Genomic DNA, 25722 nt, shown 5'->3' on the forward strand with positions numbered 1-25722 from the left:
GAAAAACCGAAATTTTTATCAAAATATCTTCTTACCTTAGCATTGTTAGTAAGCAAAATAAACCTGCAATAAAGAGCACCAAAATCAACTTTGAAATTTTTCGTGATGTGTTCCAGTTTATTTATCACTGTATTTAAATCAGTGGTGGATCTTGATTTGCATACCGCCCAGAAAAATTTAGGTACAAAACATGAAAAAAAAAATCAAATATAATGGGGTAGTTTTACTTAAGTACTATTTAAATACAGGGAAAATGTGCTCAACATTGTTTCTATAGCAAATGTCCATCGTTTTGCTTTTGTTCGAAATAAATTTTTCTATTATGTACCTTTTCTTTAAAGTTTGGTATTTCTCGCATCATTGATTTTTCCACGGATAGCATTGCAAGTGCTGTTAGTCCATCTTTACAATCTAATTTAAACTTTTACAATCTCTTAAAAACAAGAAACCATATGTAGGTAACAAAATGTTACACCACGTGCAAACAAATTACATTTAATAAGATAAATAAGTGGTGAATTGTGTACAGTGGTAGTGCCCGGTTATGGGCAGACTAAACAGAGCTCAAACTGCATAGTAAATATGTGCTACTACCACTCCGTCTTTCATTGCTAAGCAACGGTAACCGTGGCCACCACTGTAAACACTTTACAGATTTAGGGGCGAATTAAATTGACTGCACATTACAAGTATAACATTTTTTTTTTAATGTGTTTCATAAGGCTAATCTATTAAATTATCTCGATAATATTGAAAACTAAATTTGAAATTAAATATTTTACTATGAAAATTTCAGGCAGAGCCCTGTCACACCAGCCCGCCACTGATTTAAATTATAAATGTAGTTTTATTTTTAAAAGAAGTTTTTCACTTAAAAAATAATTTCCGAGTAAAATTCCGCTCATAGAATGAAAAGAGATCAAACTCGCTAATGTAAAATAATTTATTACAAATTTAAATATTACTTTCTAAAATTACATTCCTCAATGTATACAACGAAATACCATAATCTCAACAAAAGCACTAAATCAAACTGTTACATCAATAATGATATTTGCAATAAAAAGTAGAACTGCCGGTTGATATATTCACAATAATAAATTTAGGAGTACTTTTTGATCTTCCTCTTTCGCTTGGAAGTCCTGCACCCTTGTCATCCATTGAATTCCAGTTTCCCCACAATGTCACGAACAGTCTGTAGCAAATTAGTGTCGTGACTACTGTTTTCCAGCAAAATGGAATGCAAGTTGGTCATATAATTGTCAATATTTTGCAAAGTAGCGACCTCCTTAATACCTACAAACCACAATGTAGATTAACTACAGGATTGTGTAAAATAGGATGTGCATCACAGTCCAAATAGTTTGACTGCAACACACACATTTTGAAGATTTTAATGTTTAAATTACCTGGTAAGTTAACACCCCCAAATCCGTTCGTTAAAGTATTCCTCAAATGATTTAAATGTTGCTGAAGCGAAGCATTATTCTTCTCCTGTTGAAGAATTTCGGCTTCTAGTTTGGTAATAGCGCCCTTCATATTTTCTATATGTTTGGTCAAAATTGCATTTTGTTGTTCATAATCAGTATTAATCTTTCTTAACTGTCGCAGCTCTGCATCTCTGGTTTTATTGTGGTCTAAAAATTCTTCTGTAAAAATTGGTATGTCAAAATTACCAAAATCCATATCTTGAGGATCTTTTGATATTACCGGTTGTGAATGAGTTACTACCTAAAATTGTAACAGTGTATCTGTCTCATGTAACTACATTAATGTCTACATTATTATGTCTATAGGTATCATTTGTATTTATACATACCGGTGTTGGAATTTTAACTGCTTCTTCCTTATCCTTATTTTCCTTGCTTTTCTTCTCATTCTGCTGTTGTGTGAACAACTTATAAGCTTCCGTCTGTTTGTAAGCATTATATTCCCTTGTATATCTTTCCCTATCTTGTTCTGCTGCATCCAAATACTGCTGCTTTTTTTCGGCGGGTAGATTACCCCATTCACTAGCTAATATTTTCGTTATTTCAGCAAATGATAAATTAGGATTTGCAGCACGCACAGATTCTCTTCTGTCATTTAAATACCTGACATAACCTAAAAATTTACGAAAATATTTTTTGAAGTTGTATTATTTCAATTTTAAGTTACCGGTAAGAGGTATCCTGGGTGCGGTACTATCCTTAGGCTTTTTTCTTTTTTTCGCTTTGGAAGGTTTTGGTTTTTGACTATTTTCAGAACTGTCTGGAACTTTTTCTTCATTAATAACTGGTGTTGACGATTTGGGAGTTTCAATATTTTGTACTGCAGCTTCTGAACTTTCGGTAATATTCTCCATTTATAACACCGTTCACTTCACTCTGTACAGTTCTTTATGACGGCAAAAAATAAAAAAAGGGTTTCCAAGTGTTACAATTTTTCCAGGATTCCCAAGAGCAGCACAATTTCAGAATTTACAGATTAGAATTCGACAATCGACAGGAATCCGAGATTCAACGTCTCGCACCCTACGACAACGGCGACAGCGTCGCCAAAAAAAAGTAAATAAAAATTTTATTTTGCTGCTAGTGCCATCTCTTGAGTTTTTATGATAGGGCGAAATTTAGAGATATCTGTCTATGTATCAACATAACTTGAAAGGATTGCAGTAGATGGTACTAAAAGAATAATTAATTAAAATTTAAGGTTAAGTTTACGGTACGCTGTTGCGTTGTGACTGTCAACCACAACTGAAAGATCTTTGTCTGTTTGACAGTTGTGATGCAGTAAACTTAAATAAGTTCAGATAAGTAATGTTTGTTGTGAGAAATCGTTTTGCCGGGACCGACTCGGATAAAACTTATGCTTTGATAATGGTATTCATCTCAACACAGGTGTAGTTACATTAAAAATGAGTGAAAAACCCAATAAAACCCTTACTGGGGCGGGGGCTTCAGTGCCGAATAAAATGAGACTTTACGCCACTTGGGTTGATAGGACACCCTCTAATTGCATACCAAGGTAAGTTATTGGTGAAATAATTCTTAACATGAATTATTAGACATATAAAGGTATATGTGTGAATCATAAACAGAAATTATTTTTTATACCACAGATATTTTCCTTTACATATTTAACTGCATCAACACAAATAGATCACACCTATATTTTTTTCTTAGAAGTTGATGTTGAAATTTGAATAAAACAGAAGGAAATGGATTTGTAATATTTGCATACATTTATATATTCTTTGTTTACAACAAAACACTATTGCTTTCATGCACTAGTTAAAATTCAGTCACATTTAAAATCTTCTCAAGGAGATAAACAAATGTGACATGCATATATGTATAATAATTTTGTTACATTAGCAATGCATATATGTATATTTTGTACTAGACGAATAAAAAAATTATCATGTAATTTTTTCTAGTAAGTATCTTCATTCTCGACTAATTGTAGGAATTGATATTTTTTTCACAAAAGGAATGTGTTCCTTTAAATTTATTTTCTAAATTCATATAATACAATATCAGTTTAAAATAAACCTATTCAATTTGTTTTTTTTAATTACCTAAATAATATATTCAATAAGGAGCTATTATAGTGAATCTGATTAAAATTGATTATTCATAGTTTTTATGCTTCGGAAAGTATTTCTTAATACTATTGATTTTTGTGGTAATTATTTTCACTTTATTACGAAATGATGTTTCACTTGACTGATTTCTGATAGGAATTGTATATAAATAAAACTGTATTTTCTGTTCCTATAATTCTATATAGCACATATTAAAAACTAAATATTTATAATAATAGTGAATGTATACAGAATTGAATTTTACAACTACAATAACGATATGTAGCAAGTGCTTTTTATATTCTGCAAGAACTGATCATTAATGAATATGGCTTATTTGAAAACAGTGATGTTCTTTCATTTGATATTTGTTTTAAAAATTAATTGGTATATGAGAAAAGGAATGAATATAACTTACAAACAACAACTAAGTAGTCCCATTTAGTCATTACCATTACGTGTACTATTTATGAACAATGTCATTATTATGTTAAAGGAACAATATACATACACATATATTATTACAGTGTATTTGGTTTTAGGCTTTGTTCTTTAACTTTAACCAGATTAGTGTTATTAAAACCTCTGGGATCCGATTTATCCTCTATATCTATAGCTGTAAAAATGCAGTCTAGCAAACGCACACTTCGTTCAAACGAATTGACTTTACCACAAAATGGTCTTTTGGATACACCACTGGACGTGACATTTTGTCTTCAGTATCCACATTTCTTGAAGAGAGAAGGAAACAAACTACATATTTTATTGCAAAGGCGCAAACGTTATAAGAATCGCACAATGTTGGGATTCAAAACTCTTGCCGAGGGCGTCATTCGAATGGATCAGGTAAAATTTAAAAAAACTTATTTTGGAGAATGCTTGAGTAATATCGTTCATAAGATTTTATAAAGGGTAATCCAATCCGTTTTTTTTTGCTACATACTTATGTTTTTTTTTTAAACGATTAAGTAATGTATCCTCAATTGTATCCTCCTTTAATATAGCACGTGTTTTTTCTCTTTAAAATTTGTACTTAAATAATATATTGATTGCAATTTTAACAGAAACCATCTGCCTATGTTAAATATTTTGATTGGCCATCAATCAAAATATTTAGATACTTTAAATATTTTGAGTTCTGCACATTGTTTTATGACTTTAAAATTTTTATTTAGGTATGTTTTTAACAATGCGTCTGTCATAAGTCTGTTATCATTTATGACTTAAACATGCTCACTACTGGTTTATTGACAAATAATAAAGATAAGACACCATAATGCTTCGTAAATTATTGTCTTTCATTTTGTTGAAACTTTTTATTAAACTTTAAATATAACTTACAGAATTTGGAATTAATGGAATTTTTGTTTTACATAAAACTTTAATTTTTACATATCAATACAACAAAATTAAATGTTTACACACCTACACAAAAATTTATTCCATGGAAAAAGCTACGGAAGATCTGTTTACATGGATCGTAAAAATATTTTCATAGCCAATATGTTAACGTCAGTTGCGTATTGACACAAATTCATAATGTCTGTAGTAAATAGTTGCCTTCTATCATCACTTTAAAATGAAAATTGCCAATTATATTAAAATACATTTAGAAGTTAAGTGTAGCCAATTTTATTTATGTAATAAGTTATTTTGGACCTCGCTTAGTATGTGAAAAATAAATGAAACATTTATTGTGAAATGTGCTGGCAATACTACATAATAATTTAAACATTAACAAGGAAGTATTTGGAAAAAGTTGATCATTATTATTATCCATTATGTAGAGGAAAACAGTTTAAAATACATACTGTTTTATAAGAACAACTTGGATACTATATCTATTTACAATTCTAAAGAAAATAATAATTCATGCTATCAATTTTTCTGAAAGCTGTTAGAATCCAATAAATAATGATAAATTTGCATTATATAAAGAAAAACTTTTATTGTAAGGTAAATCATGATCTAAAAGCCTGTCTAAAATTATGGATGGATAAGAGAATGTTATCTACAAATGTCAGTTTTACAGATAAACGGAAGGAGTAAACAATATAATGGTATCTGTAGCAAACAATAATAAATTCACGTTACAGTTATATTGTATTTTATTATGACAATATTGATTCTAAGATTATATTAATGATAAAAGTTAATTAGAAGACAAATTATAACAATCCAAGTTTTTAAGCTAAAAGGAACGACAAAATATTTTGTTATATTTTACTAACCACATTATAAAAATATAGTTATCATTGAAGTATTTTTCTTGACGCTAAAGATGTAAACACAAAGATAAAGTAATGAAACGGATCCACATCTATCATTTTAAATTCTAAAAGATATTCAACAAGTAATGGAGATAAGGAAAAAAATTTACTTCATAAGTAACAATACAAAATGATAATTAAGTACTTTTCTTGTTTTGTCAAGTACTACCTACCCCTCGATCAACTCAGTAGGTACACTTGTATTGTTCTGTTAAAACGGACCAGACCTATCCTCAGAAATATCATAAGTATTTAAATTTACTTTAGTCACGATATGTGAAATAACACAAATTGTGAAATTTGAATTTTTTACCGTGTATACTTAGAAGTATTAATATTAAAATCAGTGCCAATTGTGTTTTTGTCAAAAATGTTTACTCGACAATGTATTGTGTTATCTTATTTAACCTATCAGCCCTTTGAACTCATATAACATTTTTAAATATTTACTTCGTCTTGGTAAATCGTAAATTTTTTATTTAACTACCACATTTAAAGTTATTCTCGTCCTTATATTAAACTAATGAAGTAATTTCATATACTATAAATAAATTTTAATTACTATTGACTGTTGCAAAAAAAAGATAAATAAAATAATGTCCAATAATGTGTTTTTTTATATTATAAAAAATACTATCTGATGTAATTTTAGCCAAATATATTTTGATACATATTGGCATTTGACATATTAAAATTTCTTATCACATAACGTTTCATGATATATTGTTTTTTTTATTGTTATTGTTAATGACTACTATCGAAATAAATGAAATAGATCCCCCTGAGTTTGGAAACCGATATTAAGAAAACGTAGGGGTAAAAAAATTTGAAATATTGACCGTATATATAGCCTTACTATTACTCTATTATGTGCTAAAATTTCAGTTAGTTTCGTTATCCCATTTTTTAGTTATTAATGAAAATGTTGAAAAAATCACGATTTTCTGCCTACTAAATTGATACCTCTCACTTTAGGTCGTCGTGATTTTTTTGTTAATTGAGAAAAAAAATTCCAAATTTTTACGGACGATAAGTCGAACTATTGTCTTTAGTACTGTGAAAATTATTTATTTGTCTCAAAAGCTCTTCTTTTTTTAATTTTTAAGCAAAACAGAAGAGACCTCTTTCTCCGTAAATATTGCATTCTTTATAAAAATAAAAAAACTGACATAGGTAGTAGATAACTGTAAACAACAATCTGAAAAAAATTAGTTAAAATAATACAGTTATGAATATAATATTCTTAAAAACAGTATTGGAATGGTCAATTAAGTTCACAGTCTGATGGAGGGTATACAGTATAGCCTTTATAACTGTATTATTTTAACAAATTTTTTCAGATTATTGTTTACAATTATTTACTATTTGAGTCAGTTTTTTTCTTTTTTTAAAGAATGCAATATTTACGGAGATAGCACTCCCTTCTGTTTTGCTTGAAAATAAAAAAAAGAAGAGCTTTTGAGACAAATGACCTTCATAGTACTAAAAACGGTAGTTCGACTTATCGTCAGTAAAAATTTGTAATTTTTTTATTAATTAACAAAAAAATTACGACGAGTTAAAGTGAGAGGTATCAATTTTGTAGGCAGAAGAAAATCGTGATTTTTTCAACATTTTCATCAATAACTAAAAAATGGGAAAACGAAACTAACTGAAATTTTAACAAAAAATAGACTAATAGTGAGGCTATATATGGTCCATTTTTTGCCCCTACGTTTTCCTAATATCGGTTACCAAACTCAGGGGACCATTTCATTTATTTCGATAGTAGATATAAAATATTTAGTCAAAATATAAAAAATCTCTCTTGGGTTAACTATATTATATATGAATATTTGCAGTTAAATAAAATATGTTTTTATCTCATAAATATATATTTTATTAACATAAATAAATTATAAACATAATTATTATACTGTTATTTTTTACCTGACCTGAGAACATTATTTTTTAAACAATGACTACTGTTATTATTAAAATTGTAAGGTTTGTATCGGTGTCTAGAAAGCCGAGGATGTATATTGTGAAATAAATCACTATCACTAACAGTACACAACATATTAATCGTAGTAATCATGGTAAAAAGTAACATTAATTTTTTTTAATAAATATAACTGAATACATTTTTACGATTATACTAGAAAAAAGTGTGAAGCATACATAATAAATCATATGCCTACACACACGTGCTATTAGAATTATGTTTTCTCAGAAACTTCATAATTTTAAGTGAATAAGAGGCACAGAATTTAATGTTTTCTAACTACTAATACATTCTGTATGATCTTGGTGGTGATAGAATACCAAGAAGACCTCTGTGTCACTTTCTTGGAATTATCTGCATTCGACATCAAGGTTACAATCCGTACAATATTTGTTGAGATAGAATATCTTTCTACCTCAGGTGTCTTAATTCCAAGAAACTGACTTGGAAGTCTTTCTCAACAAACATCATATGAGTTGTACATATGTGATGAAGTTATAACCGCAGCATATGTAAACCAACAGTTTCACTTTTGTGTCAGCACTTTGGTTTCATATGATTTCTGTGTTTTTCGATGCAGAATCGCTGATCAGGGCCATATTTATGTTTTCAGAGGATCTGTAGAAATTACTGTAAGAACTATTTGATCATGTAAAAGCTGACTCATTGTTTCATTTCACCGTCTTCGCTCATTCTGAATTTTATCAAATGTGATTTCCAAACTGTAAAATTTTAAAAATTTTTAAATACGTCTATTTATTACAAAGCTGGTGAATTCAAACTCAAAACGATGTGTGGCCTGCGATGGGCTTCTTATTATTTCTGCTCTTCTGAATTTGCTGGTTTACATAATGCTGTGGTTATAGTATCTTATATCTAATGGTTTATACAGGTTGTCCAAAAATGAATGTGTATACTGCAATGGTAGTTTTCAATTTTGAGTGATTTACATCAAGTTAATTTTGAATGTTGCTATGTATTTAAGCGATATATAATAATTTTGTTCATTACATTAAATAAAGTGATCTTTCAAAAAACACCTGCGTGTTCTGAGTCTTTACCAACTAAAAACAAGGAGCTGCTTAGATAATTCTTAGCGACTTAACTAACATCTTAAGGAAGCAAAATTATATACTGAAGTAACTTGATTCTAAATTGGAGTAATTTAATTCAAGGGAGTATGGCCCATTCATTCTATGAACATCTGGCATAGGAATTGCTTTATTCAAACATTTTTAATTTTTCGTCAACCTACAAATGTGAGAAATTATCATGGATGATTTAAATTGCTGGCTGGATGGCCTATTGAGAATCAGGACATTGTTTTATAAAATGTTTGGGAGTGCATGATTTGAAAGCGTTTTATTATACAGGGTGTCCCAGAATAACGTGTACAACAGAAGACCACAGATTTATGGACTCAAAATAGGCAGATTTAGGCTAATTCACCTATATCTGAAATCTCTTCGTTTGGCCGCTAGATGGTCTCAAAGTTCATGAAAATTTTATGAATTTTGTAAATAACTCGAATAAGTCTTAATCGATTTTGATTTTTTTGGGAGTGTGATCTTTTGCTTTTGATCTACACATTTTGGTATTATACAGAGTGTTTTTTAAAAACTTACAACTCCTACAAAATTGATGTGTGGTGATTCGTCGTATGTGGTATATCTAATCGTAGTAAATACTCATTACGAATTGGTAGGTACAATGACGTAAAGATTAGACTAAAATTACAGTCAACCTACAAAATCAGTGCCTACTAGTACTTTGTTAAGTATTATAATATGGGTGGCATGATAATGTAGACATTTAAAAAATATTTTTTTGTAACCAAACCGCTAATTTAATCAAAATTCTACAAGAGGCACAAAAACGTCACCTATCTGATAAAAAATAGTTGTCATTATTGCCCGAAAGAGGAAAACGTTATGTATAGATATTATCACCATACAACAATTTTGTAGAAGTTGTAGGTTTAAAAAAACACTGTATAACGCTAAAATGTGTAGATTGAAAGCAAAAGTCCACACCCCAAAAATAATCAATATCGATTAATACGTATTCGAGTCATTTACAAAGTTCAAAAAATTTTCCCGAACTTTGAGGCCATCTAGCGGCCAAACGAAGCGATTTCGGATATAGGTGAATTAGTCTAGATCTGCTTATTTTGAGTCTACGAATCTGTGGTCTTCCGTTGTACATGTTATTCTTTGAGACCCTGTATATACCTACAAGGTGTTTGAAAGCTATGTGCAAGTAATGATCTTATGACAGTTTGACGAAAACTCGATATTGGCGCCATTACATAACCTCAAAGTTAATAACTTTTCGGTTAAGAATTTTTTTTTTTCAAATTTAGTAACACTTATTTGCGATTATTCAAAAACTGAACAAAATAAAAATAAGTTCCTTAAAAATTCTTTCAAAAGGATTTTCTCGATAACATTAACCATTTCTAAGAAAAAAAAAAAACATTTAATATTTACTCGTAAAAACAGTTAAATCTTACCTATCTGTTTTACAGTATAAAAAAGCAGGATTTGAATATACAGTAAAACCTCTATTTTACTATATATTTAGTTGTCTCTAAATAACAGACAATTTTGCTTTTATGGGATTTAACTGTGGGGTTCTAATATTTGTATGTTATAAAAATGAAACGTATACACCAAATATTTTGAGATTCTTCCTCATAGGTGTCTGCTATTTGGGGGTTAATATTAAAATCTGCCAAGTTAATTTTAGTTTATATGGTTTATTTTATAAAAATGAGAATTTAAAAAATAATAATTATCTGTATTTGAATGGAAAACTGACACAATGCACTTTCCCAAAGCATTAAATGAATTTTTTATCAGAAAGAGACAATTATTTATAAGATTTTATGATCTTTCATATTAAGTTTATTCATATTTTGAAAAACCAGAAAGAAAATGGCTGTAATCAATTTTATTGTCAATAAGAGCCATATAAGCCTTTGGGACTTTTGTTACCAATAATAAATGTATCTAATTTGAAGCAAACTGATTAACTGTAAGAAAAGTTACAGCGAAATATAAATATTGAAAAAATTTCATTTTTGTATTAACTTCCTTAATGTTGAGTTCTCTGAAAAGGAACTTATATTGTAAGGAACTATTATTTTTATGAATAAAATCACCCTTTAAATTACATACTGATGGTTTCCGAACATCCTTTAGGCTACATAACCAGATCTTTAATAAAAAAAATTGTTACTGGCCGTGGATAACTAACTGGATCTTCCTAATTGGTTTAATAAATACATCTATAAGATCACTACATATAAAAATTCATTAAAGTTGTACATTCCAAAAAATTTAGGGATATGTTTTGGTTCTTAATGGGCCACACTATATTCAAAATCGTAAATTTTTGGTTATCATACAGTCGTCGACTGCATTCTTGAATTTTTAGGTCCTCCAGAGACAGATGGACATTGAACTGGAATTGCTGCCGGAAAGTAGCGGTAAGGATAACAAGGTCTCTGGCCCCGTAGCCAGGCTTACGGTATTACAGCTCAGTTCCACGCCAGTCGATCATGACCAAAAAATCCGAGAACACGATTTCAGTGACGACGACGATGAAATCAGCTCAGGTGAGGAAGAGGTAGCTGATTTATCTGATAGCGAACCCATTCGTACTAAACTTCCCCATGCGAGACATAATTTGAAGCAACGCTTCGTTTCTTTACTTCGTCGATTCCGTGTACCCGACTCCGAAGGTAGGATATATGGTTCGTAACGCATTTCTAAGCATGCTACTAATAGGTAAAGTTAGAACTAACCTACTTTGGACTTGTGCCACCAGTAAAGCTGTGCTCTGTCTATATGAAAATTGGTGCTTTGCATGCTCGATTTTTAAAGAAGCATATAAATTATTGTACATTATATTTATTAACTGCGGTTATAACTCGTGATCTAAATGACTGAATTGTTTTTAAATTCATCCATCCACGTGTACATTTTTAGAACCACTGTCCACATTGGAGGTATTCATTTGTGCATGCACGTAAGTTTGCCAAGTCATGTGTCAAGATAATTATTAACAATAAATAATCATAAACCAAATTTTAACTTAGTACTAAAATTTAAATGTTAAATCTTAAATGTTAGAAATAAAAGTAGGCGAGTTGTACTACAACTTTTCAATGTCTTCTGTTTCATTGACTGCTGTAATAAGACGAGTGACATCGAATGTCTTAAATTTTTAGACTGTACAATTGTTTTTTAAACACTTTCCGAGTCTCTAAAACCTCAGGAAAAAAACCTGTAGACTTGATTTTTCCAGTACTTTCAAATGTCCAAATTAAAAGAAATATGCAGGATATGCCCATCATTAATACAATTGATCTTTTTTGCCATTATTTGTTGGTTCTTTTACAAGATATTTCTCTTATCATTACTCGTCCTACATTATGTTACAAGAAATTAAAAACAAGGTTAAATATGTTTAAAGAAAGTTAATTAATGCTTAAAAAATGTATACTTTGTAAGTTATGTTTCTCATCTAATATATGGTAATCATTATTTCATATATCAAATTACCAATTAAGCAAACAGGTGATAATTTATTCACTACAAGTAATTGAAAAATGTTTGGTAAAAAGATTTTTTTAGCATTCTGAAAATTTCCTAAAAAATATTTGTGATGACGGTCACTTATCAAGAATGGCTAATCAGTGACCATAAATGACTGGTCACATTCGAAAATGACTATTGAATATTTTAAACAATCAATATTTCTCTATATTTTAATAATAATAATTCGATTAAAATGAATATTTTGAATTGTCATGAATTATTTTTCTTCCTTAAACATGAGCAAGGGTAGTATTTTGTGTAGAGTAAATTTAAAATTTCTCAAATTAAAGACCAGCATGTGGGAAGGCAATTATAAATTACAAAAACAGTTTAGAAATGTGTTATAAGCATAACATAAGACTTATTCAAAGAAACATCATTTTTGAACTGAAAACAACGTATAAATGATCAAAACTAACCAGTCATATTCTCCTGTAAACTATTGATTTTTAAATGACTAATCATTTATCCATTACTAGAAAAAATATACAGGGTGTCACATGTCCTTTATGTCAAAATAAGGTAAATACACGGATTTGTGTTGAGTAAAATGTAATTTTAAAATTTGACTTACCTCAACATTGCCACCTTTTTAGAACTGCTGATTTTCATAAAAGATGTTCGATGCCTTCACCATTTGCTTGCACACAAGCCTCAGCGCGACTTATCCAATTCATTCGCACACGTTGCAACATTGCCATGTCCTCTCAAATCATATTACAAGCTTCCGCAATATGATGTTGCAGTTGGTCGATTTCACGAATTTCCGTGGAATACACAACACTTTTCTTCACATATTTCCACAAAAAGAAGAAGTCTAAAGGGGTGAGAACCGGCGATCGGGAAAAGTAATTTTTAGAAAGTCCAGCACTCTTCGAAAAAAGTGAGCGGGGGTTCCATCATACAGTAACCACATATTTTTCTGAACATTTAGTGGTACATCTTTCAGTAACTCCGCTAATTTTGCAAAAAATCTAGATACGAAGCACTGTCTAAGCGTCTAGACAATTCAAAAAGTCCTATTAAAGTGTCATTAACGATACCGGCCCACATGCGTACACTAAAAGCTGTCGCTGAAAGGCACCATGACGTATTTCACGTGGATTTTCGGTAATCCAGTAGTGAGTGTTGTGGAAGTTACGTACGCCATTTCAATTGAAACATGCCTCATCTGTAACAAGTATTTGCACTGTAAATTGAGGATTTCTTGCATGTTCCTGAAGGAAGCATTTGCAAAAATGTAATGGAAAATCCTCAGAAGTAAGCTTTTGAATACGTTGAATATGAAATGGGTACAACTGAGCTTCTCATAATATCCGCCACACAACAGGATGCGAAATATTTACTTGCTGTGCGATATTTCTGGTGCTACGATGCGGATCTTCTTTGACGAGATCTACGCTCGACGCGGTTGTACTTCACCGGTGTCTACAACTATTTGTGCTACAGCAACAAATGTTGGCGGTGCGGGGCCACGTCGTTCAGGATATCTTGTACAGTACAATTGACAAGCTTCGTGGGCATTTTCGTTTGCTTCGCCGTAAATTATGAGCATATAATATTCGCGATTGCTAAATAAATGGGCCATTTTCAAAAGAAAACTTGGAAATACAGCTATTAAATGTACTCTTGAAAAACACCACAGCAATCACTACAACAATGTATTACAAACTGGCTTTCGAATACAGTCCAGCTTCATAAGAAACCTACAAACTCATAAAAAGTGTAACAGAATTTTTTGTAAGTAGTCACCGTGATAAAATACATGTATTTCAGCAGTTTCAAAACAGTTTTAAACACATTTTTAATTAGCTTTTTTCTCTATGACCTTAAACTTCCGATACAAGTGTGTAACACCAGTTAACTCAGTTTTTGCTCCTTTTTCATCCCTTTAAATTTTTGACATAAGCTCATTAACACCCTGTATATATAGAGTTAAACCTTGGAGGAAGTTGTAAGTTTAGAAAAATGTATTTAATAATTTCATTTTAATTACAATTACTATATGTATTTTTTAAATTATGTATGCCCGTGAATGTATCGTCTATTCAAAAATGAAAATGATTTTTTTTTATATTTCTTCAGTTGTATCTACTTTTTAAGAATACATTTTTATTGTTAACTTAACAAAAACTTACAAATCTACTTTGAAAAATCTGGTATGTAGTTTAGCCACTCTTACAAGTATTTTGCGCATAGGTCAAGTTTAACTTTTTTCAATATCTTGAAAACATGATGGAACAATAGATATTGTAGTTTATTTATACTCATTTTTTTTATACGTTTTTTATTTTTCTTTTTCCTGAATTAAGTTTTAGAGGAATCCACGTTCTGTAGAATTTGAAATGCTTTTGCAATAGTTATTCGTACATTTTCACTTGGTGTTAACGATTTTATTAATATCTTTATATTTTTTGTAATTCTGTAAGCGTAGTTCAGCCTAAGTTATTTTGCGTTGCATTATAATTGGAACTGATCTTAGTTTAATCCTGTAGTATTTAAACTATTAAACAATTAACAATATTTGATGATTAATCATGCTGTCACAGTTGCTATCAATCACTAATTACCGTTTGAAAACTAAAAACCCATAAGCTGTGGCGGATTTGCGGTTAAACAATGAGATTTTGTAAAAAAATTTTTTAGGGGGTCGGGGTGGCGATCTAGATAATCCGAGTGATATCCAGGCGCTGTTCCAAGAATTGGAATCTTTGAGTTGTGACGAGGATTCTGGAGGAGAGCAAGACACAATGTCCATATCAAGTACACCCAAGCCAAGTTTACGTCCATTCTTTAGCAGTAGTAGAAGTCTGTTGGATTCCAATACACTGCCTTATATTGAAGCTGAAAAAATAGAAGACAAAACTTGCTCAGGTAAACATTGAAATAATTACAAGGTGGTTCGAAAAAAGATATCAAAAATTCAAGGATGGCGATTGGTTTTTTTTTTGGACTCATTTGTTTTTCATATATGTACATAACCCCAAATATGATTTTTTCAAATCAAGTTTTTCTTTCTTTCTTTTTCTTTTCTGTTAGAGGTTAATAGTTTATAGCAACAAAATGACATTTTAACACATAACTCGCTCTTAAGTTAAGTTAGGTTGGGTCGAAAAGGACATTTACAAGATAATTAAAAATCAAATTTGTATTTGTATTTTGTTGTATTTCTATTTTGTAGATATGACCTTGTGACTAAAATTTGAATTATTAAATAATTTTTGTGTCTTGTATTTCGAAAACAAAACAGAACAGGCTCATGGTTTGTAGAAAAAAATCGTCCGAGTTTTTGTTGAACAGCATTTTTTTTCCAAGCGCTCTGTATATCAGAAAGAAATTATTTCATCTGAATAATTTAGGCTCCGATGGGAACGCAGACATCTGCTTTACGGATCCTGAAGCCCAAAGCGACCCACAGACGGGATCGCCTCCGAGAGAGCAATCTGGCGGATCTCGAAAACATACCGGAGAGAACGAATTTGCCAATATAATGCAAGAACTTAGCGAGAGGAAGTCCAAGTTGTTTAGGTCATCGGCTTCTTCTGCCAAAAAGAAGAATTCGCTCAGCGTTAGTTCGGAACCAGCAGTCGAGTCAGTCGTGGTTAGTATGATTTCAATTTAACGTTTGCAATTATTCGTTGTCTTAAGTTCTTTATTTACGGCATAGTTTTAATTGTTTTTCTATCTTTATTTGGATATTTTACCACTTTAGTTAGTTTATGTTTTGAATGACAATCACTTTTCTTGTTTAAACTGGTATTTCCTCAATTATCTCTCTCTTTACTTTTAGGTGAGAAAAATATTTTTTGAGTCAGTGTCCAAGCTGCTGCCTCTTGAAGATAATACACTGCCAGAAAGTGTTGTTATGATGACCGGTCCGGACAGTATAATTATGCCGTTATCTGTGAGGTTTGCCCCTCAACACAAAGTATTCCAACCCATATCAGCGGTAGAGGTGAAGTCGGTGTTGAATGCATTGTTCAATAAAATCCATAAGTAGTAAGTACACTGTTCAGTTTCTTCAATTTTGACAAAGAAAAAGTAATAATAATAATAATAATAATAATAATAATGTCTAAAAATTTTCCTAAAGTTCTCAGTAAATGAAGTTGCATACAGGGTATCTGTAGTATAAGTGTCATACGTTTAATATGTGATAGTATAGATAAAAATTTAAAAAAGGTTACATACAACGGAAGTTCTAAATTCACGAATGTTCGCGCAAAAAATAACCATTATGTGTTTATATACACTTTGGAAATAGAAAAAGAAAACTTTTTTCTGCATTTTGTCAAAATCTGACTGGTATGGTGCAGTTTAATAAGTATATACTTAGGTTAGGGTGGCCCAAAAAAAACTAATGTTTTTTTTCGTGTTGTGAAAATATGTTAGTTTATCATATTTTAAGAACCCCATCAAAAAATCAGCTCTAAAAAATTTTTTTGGAGGTAGCTCAAGATTTTTAAAAATTTCCAAAATCGTCAAAAATATATATTTTTTTTCTCGTTATTTTATCATTTTCTAGGTTGAAAAAAATCTTGTTTCTAAAAATTTCAAATCGATATTTTAATTTCTAAAGGTCACACAATTATTTTAACTTTAAAAGTAGTGTACCTTTTTAGGTCGCTCGAAAACATTTTTGTTTTCGAGCGACCTCTAAGAATAAATATCAACGAAGTAATAATTTTTTTATTGAATTTGATGAACAAAAAAATAGAAATAAATCACTAGACCTTAAAAAATTTCTCGAAGCAAAATTTACTACCGCGCTGTGAGTATCAAATATTTATGATTTTTAAATTTAAGTTTTTCACTCAATCATCACTTTAAAAAAAACATTAAATCTAGCATTTCTTAATTTTAAAGCAATAATATCATACAGGAAATAAAATTGGCAGGTCCTTCCCATTTATCCTCATTTATTCTCGTTTACTTCCATTTGTGCCTGATAAAAATTTGCCAAAAATAAATTCTTGATCATTTTACAACAATAGTCCTAAACTTTGCAAAGTTCATAATCAAAGCTTACAAAATTAAATAAATCATAGCAATAGGTAAAACTGTGTATTTTAATAATTTACTTCTTCATTTCATGCAAACATATGACAGTAAAATATTGATCTGATTAGTTGTGATTAATTTTCTGTTGTTTTTACTGATTCCCAAACTGCACTCTGCAGATTACACAGCCCCATAAAAAAAAAGTGGGAGGTCCAAAAGTCAAGACTACGTTATCTATATGTTTTTGGGGCTGCTGAATCCGAATCCGGTATCCATTTGACCCAATTACCTCTCAGTTAAGGTCAAAGTAAAATATAGAAAATTGCTAACAAGGCAAATCTACACATCTATACCTTTTCGGGGTCACTGAATTCAAATCCGGTGTCCATTTGGGGCAAGGTCAGTTCAAGGTCAAATGTGGAGAATCAATTGCCAACAAAGTAAATCTACATATCTATATGTTTTTGTGCCGCTGAATTTGAATCCGTTGTTTGTTTTATCCGAATAGGTCCGGGTTAACGTCAGTTCAAGGTCAAATCTAGAGAATCAGTTGCCAGCAAAGTAAACTTACATACCTATACCTTTTTGGAGTTGCTCAAGTTCTAAACTCAAAACACTCATGCATTTATGTACGTATTATATTAAAATTTGAGTAACATATGAGATTAAAGAAAACTTTAACTCTGAGCCTGTGACTCTTGAGTTAATGGTTTTGACAGGACAAAATTCTAGTACCTATCGATAAGTCTAATATGTAAGGTTTATACCCATTTGTCTGTTAATACTTCATTTAGATTAATTTACACAGCGAGTCCATGTCTATTGAGATTCTTGAGAACAGTTTTTGAAGATAAGAGCTTTTTGCCTTGATAAATCACAAGAAAACACTATATCTCACTATTATAATATCGAAACTACTACTCACTTTTTTGGTATTGAACTAATTTGTTCTCAAAACATCTGCAGAGTGGATTTCTTTTATATTTTCTCTATTTCGATGATGAACCTCATTCTAACGAGCAGCAGTAATCGGATAACATGTTTATATCCCAGTTTCTTATTAGGTGAAATCTTTATCTCTTCTCAAATCCAATCAAATTCTTCGCTTTGGGGGTTCAAAACCAAACAGACTTTTGTATGCATCTTTAATCAGTTATTGGTAAAGCAAACTTCATGATTGTGGCATAAGAAATGATCAAACTATTGATTAAATTGGTTATTATGTTTTATGAAATTTTGAAAACAATATAAATCCATACTGATTCTTGCTTAGTTGAAATGAGTATACCACAGAGTTCAGGTTTGGGACCCATGCTTTTTATCTTCCGTATAAATTCAGTGTAAAATTATTAGGTAAAACAGCTTTTATTACGTATGCTGATGATGTGTTTTTATTTTGGATAATTCTTAATCATTTATTGCGGTGTACCAGCATGATTTAGATACTGGCCGTGTAAATATCCATGAACTATAAAGGAGAGACCTGGAACCTATGTAGCTCAAGTATTTGGGATTTATTTGTGGTATTCTACTACATGCTGCCCTTATACTAGGGACAAACTGTTTGCAACTTGATAAATAATGTTATAACAGTTCTTAATTACTTTCATAGTTGCAATAATTGTGCCAAACCTGGTACATACGTCAAGCTCCTCCTAATTGGCGGAGACACTCTGATAGGATGGTTTGTCCGTCCATACGTCGAACTTCTCTCGAGCAAACCTTCTGAATGGTTGGCATACACCCGCGTGTATATAGTCCCCTTGGGCAACTGCAATATTTCCCGTCACCTGGCGATGTTGGATCCGGGGTACCAGACCTTGTTTCCCAACGAACAAGAATTGAAAATTGACGAGCTCTCGCAGAGGTTACAGAGGTACCTTTCCTCCCCTCTGTCTGCTCCTGTCGCCCAGCTACCCATCGGCGAAGCTATGCTCACCTGTCACGACGAGAACAGCCAATTGTTCATTCCATTTGTCAGTGTAAGTGTTTAATATCCCATAATTTAATTATTGTATTTCACGTTTGTTGCGTCTGATGTATATTTTGTATTTTACTTGCCTAGTGCCCTTTCATAATTTCACTTCAGGTGGAATGATATTATGCTTACCTAAACATATTCAATGCCTGATGTCATTGACACTGAGATTCAAAAACCAAACATAGTGCTTTAAAAGAAGGGTACAAAAACTTGAACTGAGTTGAAACAATTTATTATCATTGTATCATCTGTTGGTATTAGATACACTTTTTTAAACCAATGAATCTATTTTTACACAGGAGGTCAGAGTAGGACCCGCAGATCTAGCACTATCGATCTCTGTGGACTTGGACGACCTGATGTGCTCCAGTCCACCAGCACCTTCTTTGACTCCTCCCTCTTCTCCCAACGTGCAGGCACGGGACTCGCCGTGGGAACCACTCGACCTCCAATTGGACTATTGGCAACTGCCGAAGTTCTCCGACAGCACCATAAAGACTGATAAAACTAAACAAGACGGCAAAACTTCTTTGAAAGCCATTTTCCGAGGACTTCAGGTTTCTCCAACTACACATTCTGGACTTAATGTTACCATGCTATTGGCGAATAAAGAGAAAAAACAGAAAAGTATGAATACATATTTTTTTATAAACAACATAGCATTAGTAATGATTTTTCTTTATGTGCAAAATTGTGTTTCTTTTTTTCAGTTATGAGATTAGGAAAGAAGAAAGAAAAGGAGAAAGATATGGAGCCTCGCAGTCAGAACGTAGAAGGAGTCTCAAGGCTGATATGCTCTGCTCGCGCTGCTCATACTTCTCCCATGAAAGGTAAGAAATAATTGTGTTTCATTGAAAACAAAAGTTACTTGACATTTTTTTTATCTTAACTTGCGGATTAGTTTGAAAGACTGTTAGCTGATATTTCACTCCTATTTTAAAAAGGTTTACCAAGAAGACTGAATCTCGGACATGCAAAGCCCTTACAGTTACCTAGGATTACCTAAATTCGTGTTTATGCTATACAGATGCTTCTTCAATCGACAGTCATCTGTTAAAAGTTGAGCGATCTTACTCAAATCCAACATTTAAGGGGTAATACTACCTTGTGTGCATGAAATCAATGGTAATTTGTGGAGTTTGTTTTTATGAAAATTGTTTAATATAATGTAATTCAGTTTTAAAGTACTTCAAAATGTTTTTTGAAGAATTTTTCTTTTTTGCGATCTTAGCGTACTATCGCGGATTTATGTAGGTCTGTTATAGCGCCACGTTGGGCGCCACATCGCGGATTTATGTATGTGGGTTGTCTGTCTTCTGCCGTAACTTTACATTGGCCGTCATGTCGCGGATCTATGTAGGTCGGTTGCCTATCTTCTGACATAGCCCCACGATAGGCGCCATGCCTCAGATTTTGCTTGGTCTAGTTAGCCCTTGGTAGAATTCACCTACTCTCATTTCTCCTCATCATATTGAGAGGGTCATAAACTCTCATAATGGGTCCGCAAGGAGCGTACCTCTCTGAGTCCGTTTTCACCTGCCTTGCTGTGACGTTAATTGCCCGTTCACCGATGAAGGAATTTCTCTTTTGTCATTACCCCCTGAGGATATCAAGGAAAGATACAGAGACTTACGCCTTTCTCCATTGTGAGTTGCTTTAGGTTGAAGATCCACGCTCTGATTTGTGTTTCTGGTTTAACTTAAAGGCGTGTATTCACCAAAAAAACGAGCAAGAGCGAACACGAGCGAGCGAACATTCTGCATCAATTATCATCTAGTGAGTACGGACTAGTGAGCGAAGAAACATTTGTTTGTTCGCGTTCAAAAAAGATCGAGAGGAAGGCTGTACTTCAAAGAAAATACTTGTTTTTGGTTTCACAAGTTTTAGCAAAGTTTTAAAATCTTCAGGGACCATTCTGAAAAAATTCTGGAACATTATGTAGTCATGTTCTACTTTTAAATCACGCGATAGATTACTGCTATTATAAATATGTGTTTTTTCCGTATTTTCTTTTTCAATAAACTCAATACAATGAAAGCAGCACTGGCTAATAACAATAATTTCTCATGGTCAGCCATATTTATTAATACGCTCGCAGAAAACAGATGGATCAACTGCAAACGTGAAATCGCGAACCTGAATTTGCTCTGGTATGGACGAGATGTCAATATGTCGAGCGAACACGAGCAAACATACACGAACTAAAACAAATGTTCGCTCTTCCTCGCTTTTTTGGTGAATACGCGCCTTTAGACACACTGTATACACTGGCTCTTGGTTTTGTTAAGAGTTTATATTACTTGAAATGTTTGGTGTAATGGATTTTTTATTGAACCCTGTACAGCACTGGATCTGGTACTCCGGTTTCTGAAAATCACTGTCTTTTCACTGGTTAGAAGCACTGTTGTGTATGATCTCCATGCAGTACCGATACATTAAGCTTTCAGAAGCTTGAAGATATTGCAGCTTGAAGGCTGTATATGAGAGCGTTGTGTTAGGTTTAGGTAATTTTTCGAAATGTTAAAAAATGAATTCAGCTTTATTGATGCTTTTTAAAATAGTAATACAATATAGAAAATGCAGTGGTTGTGATGTGAATTCTTAATAGTGTCGAGTACACACTCTGGCCATGCAAAAATGCTCTGATTAAATAATTGGGGGAACCCTGTGTTGGCATTCGCACACTGGTTGCGTGGATTCTGCTAGCTGGCCTGTTTTACGGTATATTTAGTCTTTTTTGTCAGGAAGAGCTGTGTCAAGGACCTTAAAGACCTTAAGGTCTCTTAGGGGTGTGAATTTGAAGTCTCCTGAATATTGATATTTTCGCCACTTTTTGGAAAGTGGGGTGAAAAAATTTGACACTCTTGGCTGTCATCGCCTACCTCGAGGGAAGGAGTGCCACACTATTATTTTCATCCGAGATAATGGAGGCCTATGGAGGGCAATCTTCTTATCCGGGCGACACGACGTTTGAAATTTAGAAACTGGTGAAAAATTTCGAAACCAATGTTTTTTGGTATTATTTTTTCGTGGTTCTGCATTGTCTTGAATGTCTCTAGGACGATTTTGGTAGTGGCCGTGATATCTACGGACCCTCGTGAGAAATCTTGTAATGACCGGTGAAAAGTTTAGTTTGTTTGCATATTCTTTTTATATGAGCAGAGCTGTTCTACGTGGTTGATGTTTCCATTACGCGGCTGCAACTGTGCCATATAGCTTTTCTTTTAGAAATATTGCGGCTATTCAAAACATAGGCAAATTTTGAAGTTCGACGCAACGTTCATAAATTACCGAGATAATCGATTTTGAAGTTTTACCTGACAGCTAAATCCACTAGATGTGACACATTCTTCAACTGGGAGCGTGGCCTTATTGGTAGCGTTCGGGACTGAAAGTCACGAGATCGCTGGTTCGAGTCCGTCGCGTGACATTTCTTTTTTTTTTTCAAAACACCATATGGTTTTTTATTATTTTTTCATCTCGAAAATTATGAACAAACGAAATATTATAATAAATACTTTTATATATGTAGGAGTATTCTTCAAATATTTCATTAAAATGCACAATTGGTTGATAAACAATATTTATTATGAATTAACAATAAAGTTTCTTTCAAAAAACAAACGAGGTCAGGTAAGATTTTTATTTTATTTTTAGTATTTGACTTTTTATGCAGTGTGGCATAAGCCAGAATGGTAGTTATCATAGAAACATGGGAAGCAGACATTTTTTAAGCATCTAGCATGTCGTGTAAATGTTATGTTTTTACAGGCGCATTTTGTTTTCAAAATATCGACGTTGAAGCAAATTTCGTTAACATTTTGAAAGATTGTTCTTTCATCACACAGTTTCGATGCTTCTCNGTTGCGTGGATTCTGCTAGCTGGCCTGTTTTACGGTATATTTAGTCTTTTTTGTCAGGAAGAGCTGTGTCAAGGACCTTAAAGACCTTAAGGTCTGTTAGGGGTGTGAATTTGAAATCTTTTGAATATTGATATTTTCGCCACTAGCGGATTTTTAAACACGGTGGACGACCCACATATCACATAACCTAGCTCAAAATGTTAATTAAACACTTGAAGAATATTCCTACATACAGTTCTCATAATATTTCGTTTCTTCATAATTTTCGAGATCAGAAAAAGAAAAAGAAAGGAAGCTAGATGCTTAAAAAATGTCTGCTTCCCATTTTTTATGATAGCTACCATTCTGGCTCGTGCCACACTGCGTAAAATGTCAAATACTAACATAAATATAAAATAAAAGAACATCCTACCTGATTTCATTTGTTTTTTTTTAAAGAAATCTTATTCATAATAAATATTGTTTATCAACCAATTGTGCATTTTAATGAAATATTTGAAGAATATTCCTACATATGCATAAGTATTTATTATAATATTTCGTTTGTTCATAATTTTCGATGAAAAAAAATAAAAAACCATATGGTGCGTTTTGAAAAAAAAAAAGAAAAGAAATGTCACGCGACGGACTCGAACCAGCGATCTCCTGACTGTCAGTCCCGAACGCTACCAATTATGCCACGCTCCCAGTTGAAGAATGTGTCACATCTAGTGGATTTAGCTGTCAGGTAAAATTTCAAAATCGATTATCTCGGTAATTTATGAACGTTGCGTCAAACTGCTCCAGAAAATTCTTATTCAAGGTCCAAGCTATACATACCATAAATATCAAAAATTACAAAAATCCGACTACCTTACCTTCTCCTTGTTAATAACAAAAATTAAGTTGGTTACGTAAGTAAGTCAGGCTAATTTTTTTTTGTGTGTAAAACGTACAAAAACAACCTGGATCACATAAATGGTTCCATTAAAGTTAACTCTGGCTATGTCATGTAAGAAACTCATGTTTTTCAGGGAGCCTTGAAGCAAAATGGATTGATGTATCTAGACTTCAAAAGGCCCCTTCATTATGCGTCAATTTCCACGAATTTTGCTGATTTCACCGGTTAGGCTCATGCCTTCCTCAAATTCGAAATGAATAGCTGTTCAATATTTGCTGCAAACCTTGCACTTTGGTATTTTGTGATACTAATAGTCCTAGAGATTGGTGTCAAAATCCCCCGTGATCAGACTAATGGCCAATTTTATTTTTAATGTATTGGTTGTATGTTGTATAACAGGGTTTCAGAGTTTATTGACACCCCTTGTGGGGCTATCAGCAACTTTCATTTTCGTACTCCTCCGAAAGTCTAGAATATATTTTATGAGTTGCTGACATTAATCTGATCACGGGGCGATTTTCGTATTTACCGTCGCACCCCCAACCCCTGCCCCACAAGGAGTGTCAACAAACTCTGAAACCCTGTTATTCAAGATACGACCAACACGTTAAAATCAAAATTGGACATCAGTCCGATCACGGGGGATTTTGACACCAATCTCTCCGTCTATAATTATTGTGATTATTTCAGTATATATTGACGGAGTGGAATTTGGTGGAGTAAAGTTCTTCCAGTTGAGTTCTACATGGCAGACCCACGTGAAGAGTCTGACAGTAGCCCTGGCGGGTGTCCCGCTAGCCAGCACAGAAATGAACTGATTTTACCATATCCACTGCCGGGATCTCTAAGAAAGTCTACGCCGCCCCGAACATTTCCATTTGCTGCTTTGCTTCCGTGTTTAAAAAAAAAGCTAAAACTATTGTCGCTTCTAGTCACTATATACGGGGTCACCCAAATATGATTTCTACTAGGATTGATCAGTTTTACTATTGACAAACACGAATATGAGAGTATGTAATGCTTTTATCTATGATTAATTAGTTATAATTAAGTATTTAATACTTTTTAAATAATTTTTAAATAGAGCTTACTATTTTTTTAAGTGATTGTATATAAAGTAGGTTCGTATATTTTCCTCCTCCCCAATTTGTTTTCGTATTAAAACTGGCAGTCCTCTGAATATTTAAATGTTGACAATACAACCTTTTAAGGCTCAAAAAATACACATTAAAGACTCATATAAAGAATACTCTGTATATGTGATATAGTTTGTAGTTTGTTGTTAAATTATACTGAGTATGCTTCATAATTTTTTATTTAAAATACCTTTTTTATAAGGCCATGTAAAAGTTTTATTTATATAATATTTAAGAAGTTGCATTCAATAGATAAGTTAAAAACAGCATCAGTTTAATTACTCGACAATTTGTGGTTTTAAGTAAAGTTCCATCGCATTTCGGGTTATTATGGCATGACAGACTTACATTGCACTTCCTAAGCCTTAATGAGGAATCTTTAACTTGCCTTTGTTGCTCTCGGGCTAAGCTCTGTGTGGTGGACCTGCTATTTGAACC

The 25722-nt window shown here is 32.2% G+C and overlaps 2 protein-coding genes across 4 annotated transcripts; one reads left to right on the plus strand and one right to left on the minus strand.

Annotated features, from left to right (window-relative positions):
- Positions 1–929: 929 nt before the first annotated feature.
- Positions 930–2549, minus strand: LOC108904832 (high mobility group protein 20A-like). Its single transcript, XM_018707516.1, has 4 exons — positions 2158–2549; positions 1820–2103; positions 1410–1731; positions 930–1296 (listed from the first exon to the last, which is right to left on the minus strand). The coding sequence occupies exons 1-4, from the start codon at positions 2342–2344 to the stop codon at positions 1154–1156; spliced, it is 936 nt and encodes a 311-aa protein (XP_018563032.1). The 5' UTR covers positions 2345–2549; the 3' UTR covers positions 930–1153.
- Positions 2550–2724: 175 nt separating this feature from the next.
- On the plus strand, positions 2725–25551 carry LOC108904831 (phosphofurin acidic cluster sorting protein 1). 3 transcript variants are annotated; one of them, XM_018707512.1, is made up of 10 exons: positions 2725–3006; positions 4108–4411; positions 11258–11576; positions 15070–15297; positions 15783–16024; positions 16214–16422; positions 19037–19406; positions 19705–20032; positions 20116–20235; positions 24839–25551. In XM_018707512.1, the coding sequence occupies exons 1-10, from the start codon at positions 2897–2899 to the stop codon at positions 24964–24966; spliced, it is 2358 nt and encodes a 785-aa protein (XP_018563028.1). In that variant the 5' UTR covers positions 2725–2896; the 3' UTR covers positions 24967–25551. The 3 variants fall into 3 exon arrangements, with proteins under 3 accessions (XP_018563028.1, XP_018563029.1, XP_018563030.1); XM_018707513.1 differs by having other exon boundaries at positions 11258–11564; XM_018707514.1 differs by having other exon boundaries at positions 11258–11438.
- Positions 25552–25722: the final 171 nt, after the last annotated feature.

The sequence above is a fragment of the Anoplophora glabripennis genome, unplaced genomic scaffold, assembly GCF_000390285.2.
Source record: "Anoplophora glabripennis isolate ALB-LARVAE unplaced genomic scaffold, Agla_2.0 scaffold104, whole genome shotgun sequence".
Taxonomy (NCBI): Eukaryota; Metazoa; Arthropoda; class Insecta; order Coleoptera; family Cerambycidae; genus Anoplophora; species Anoplophora glabripennis.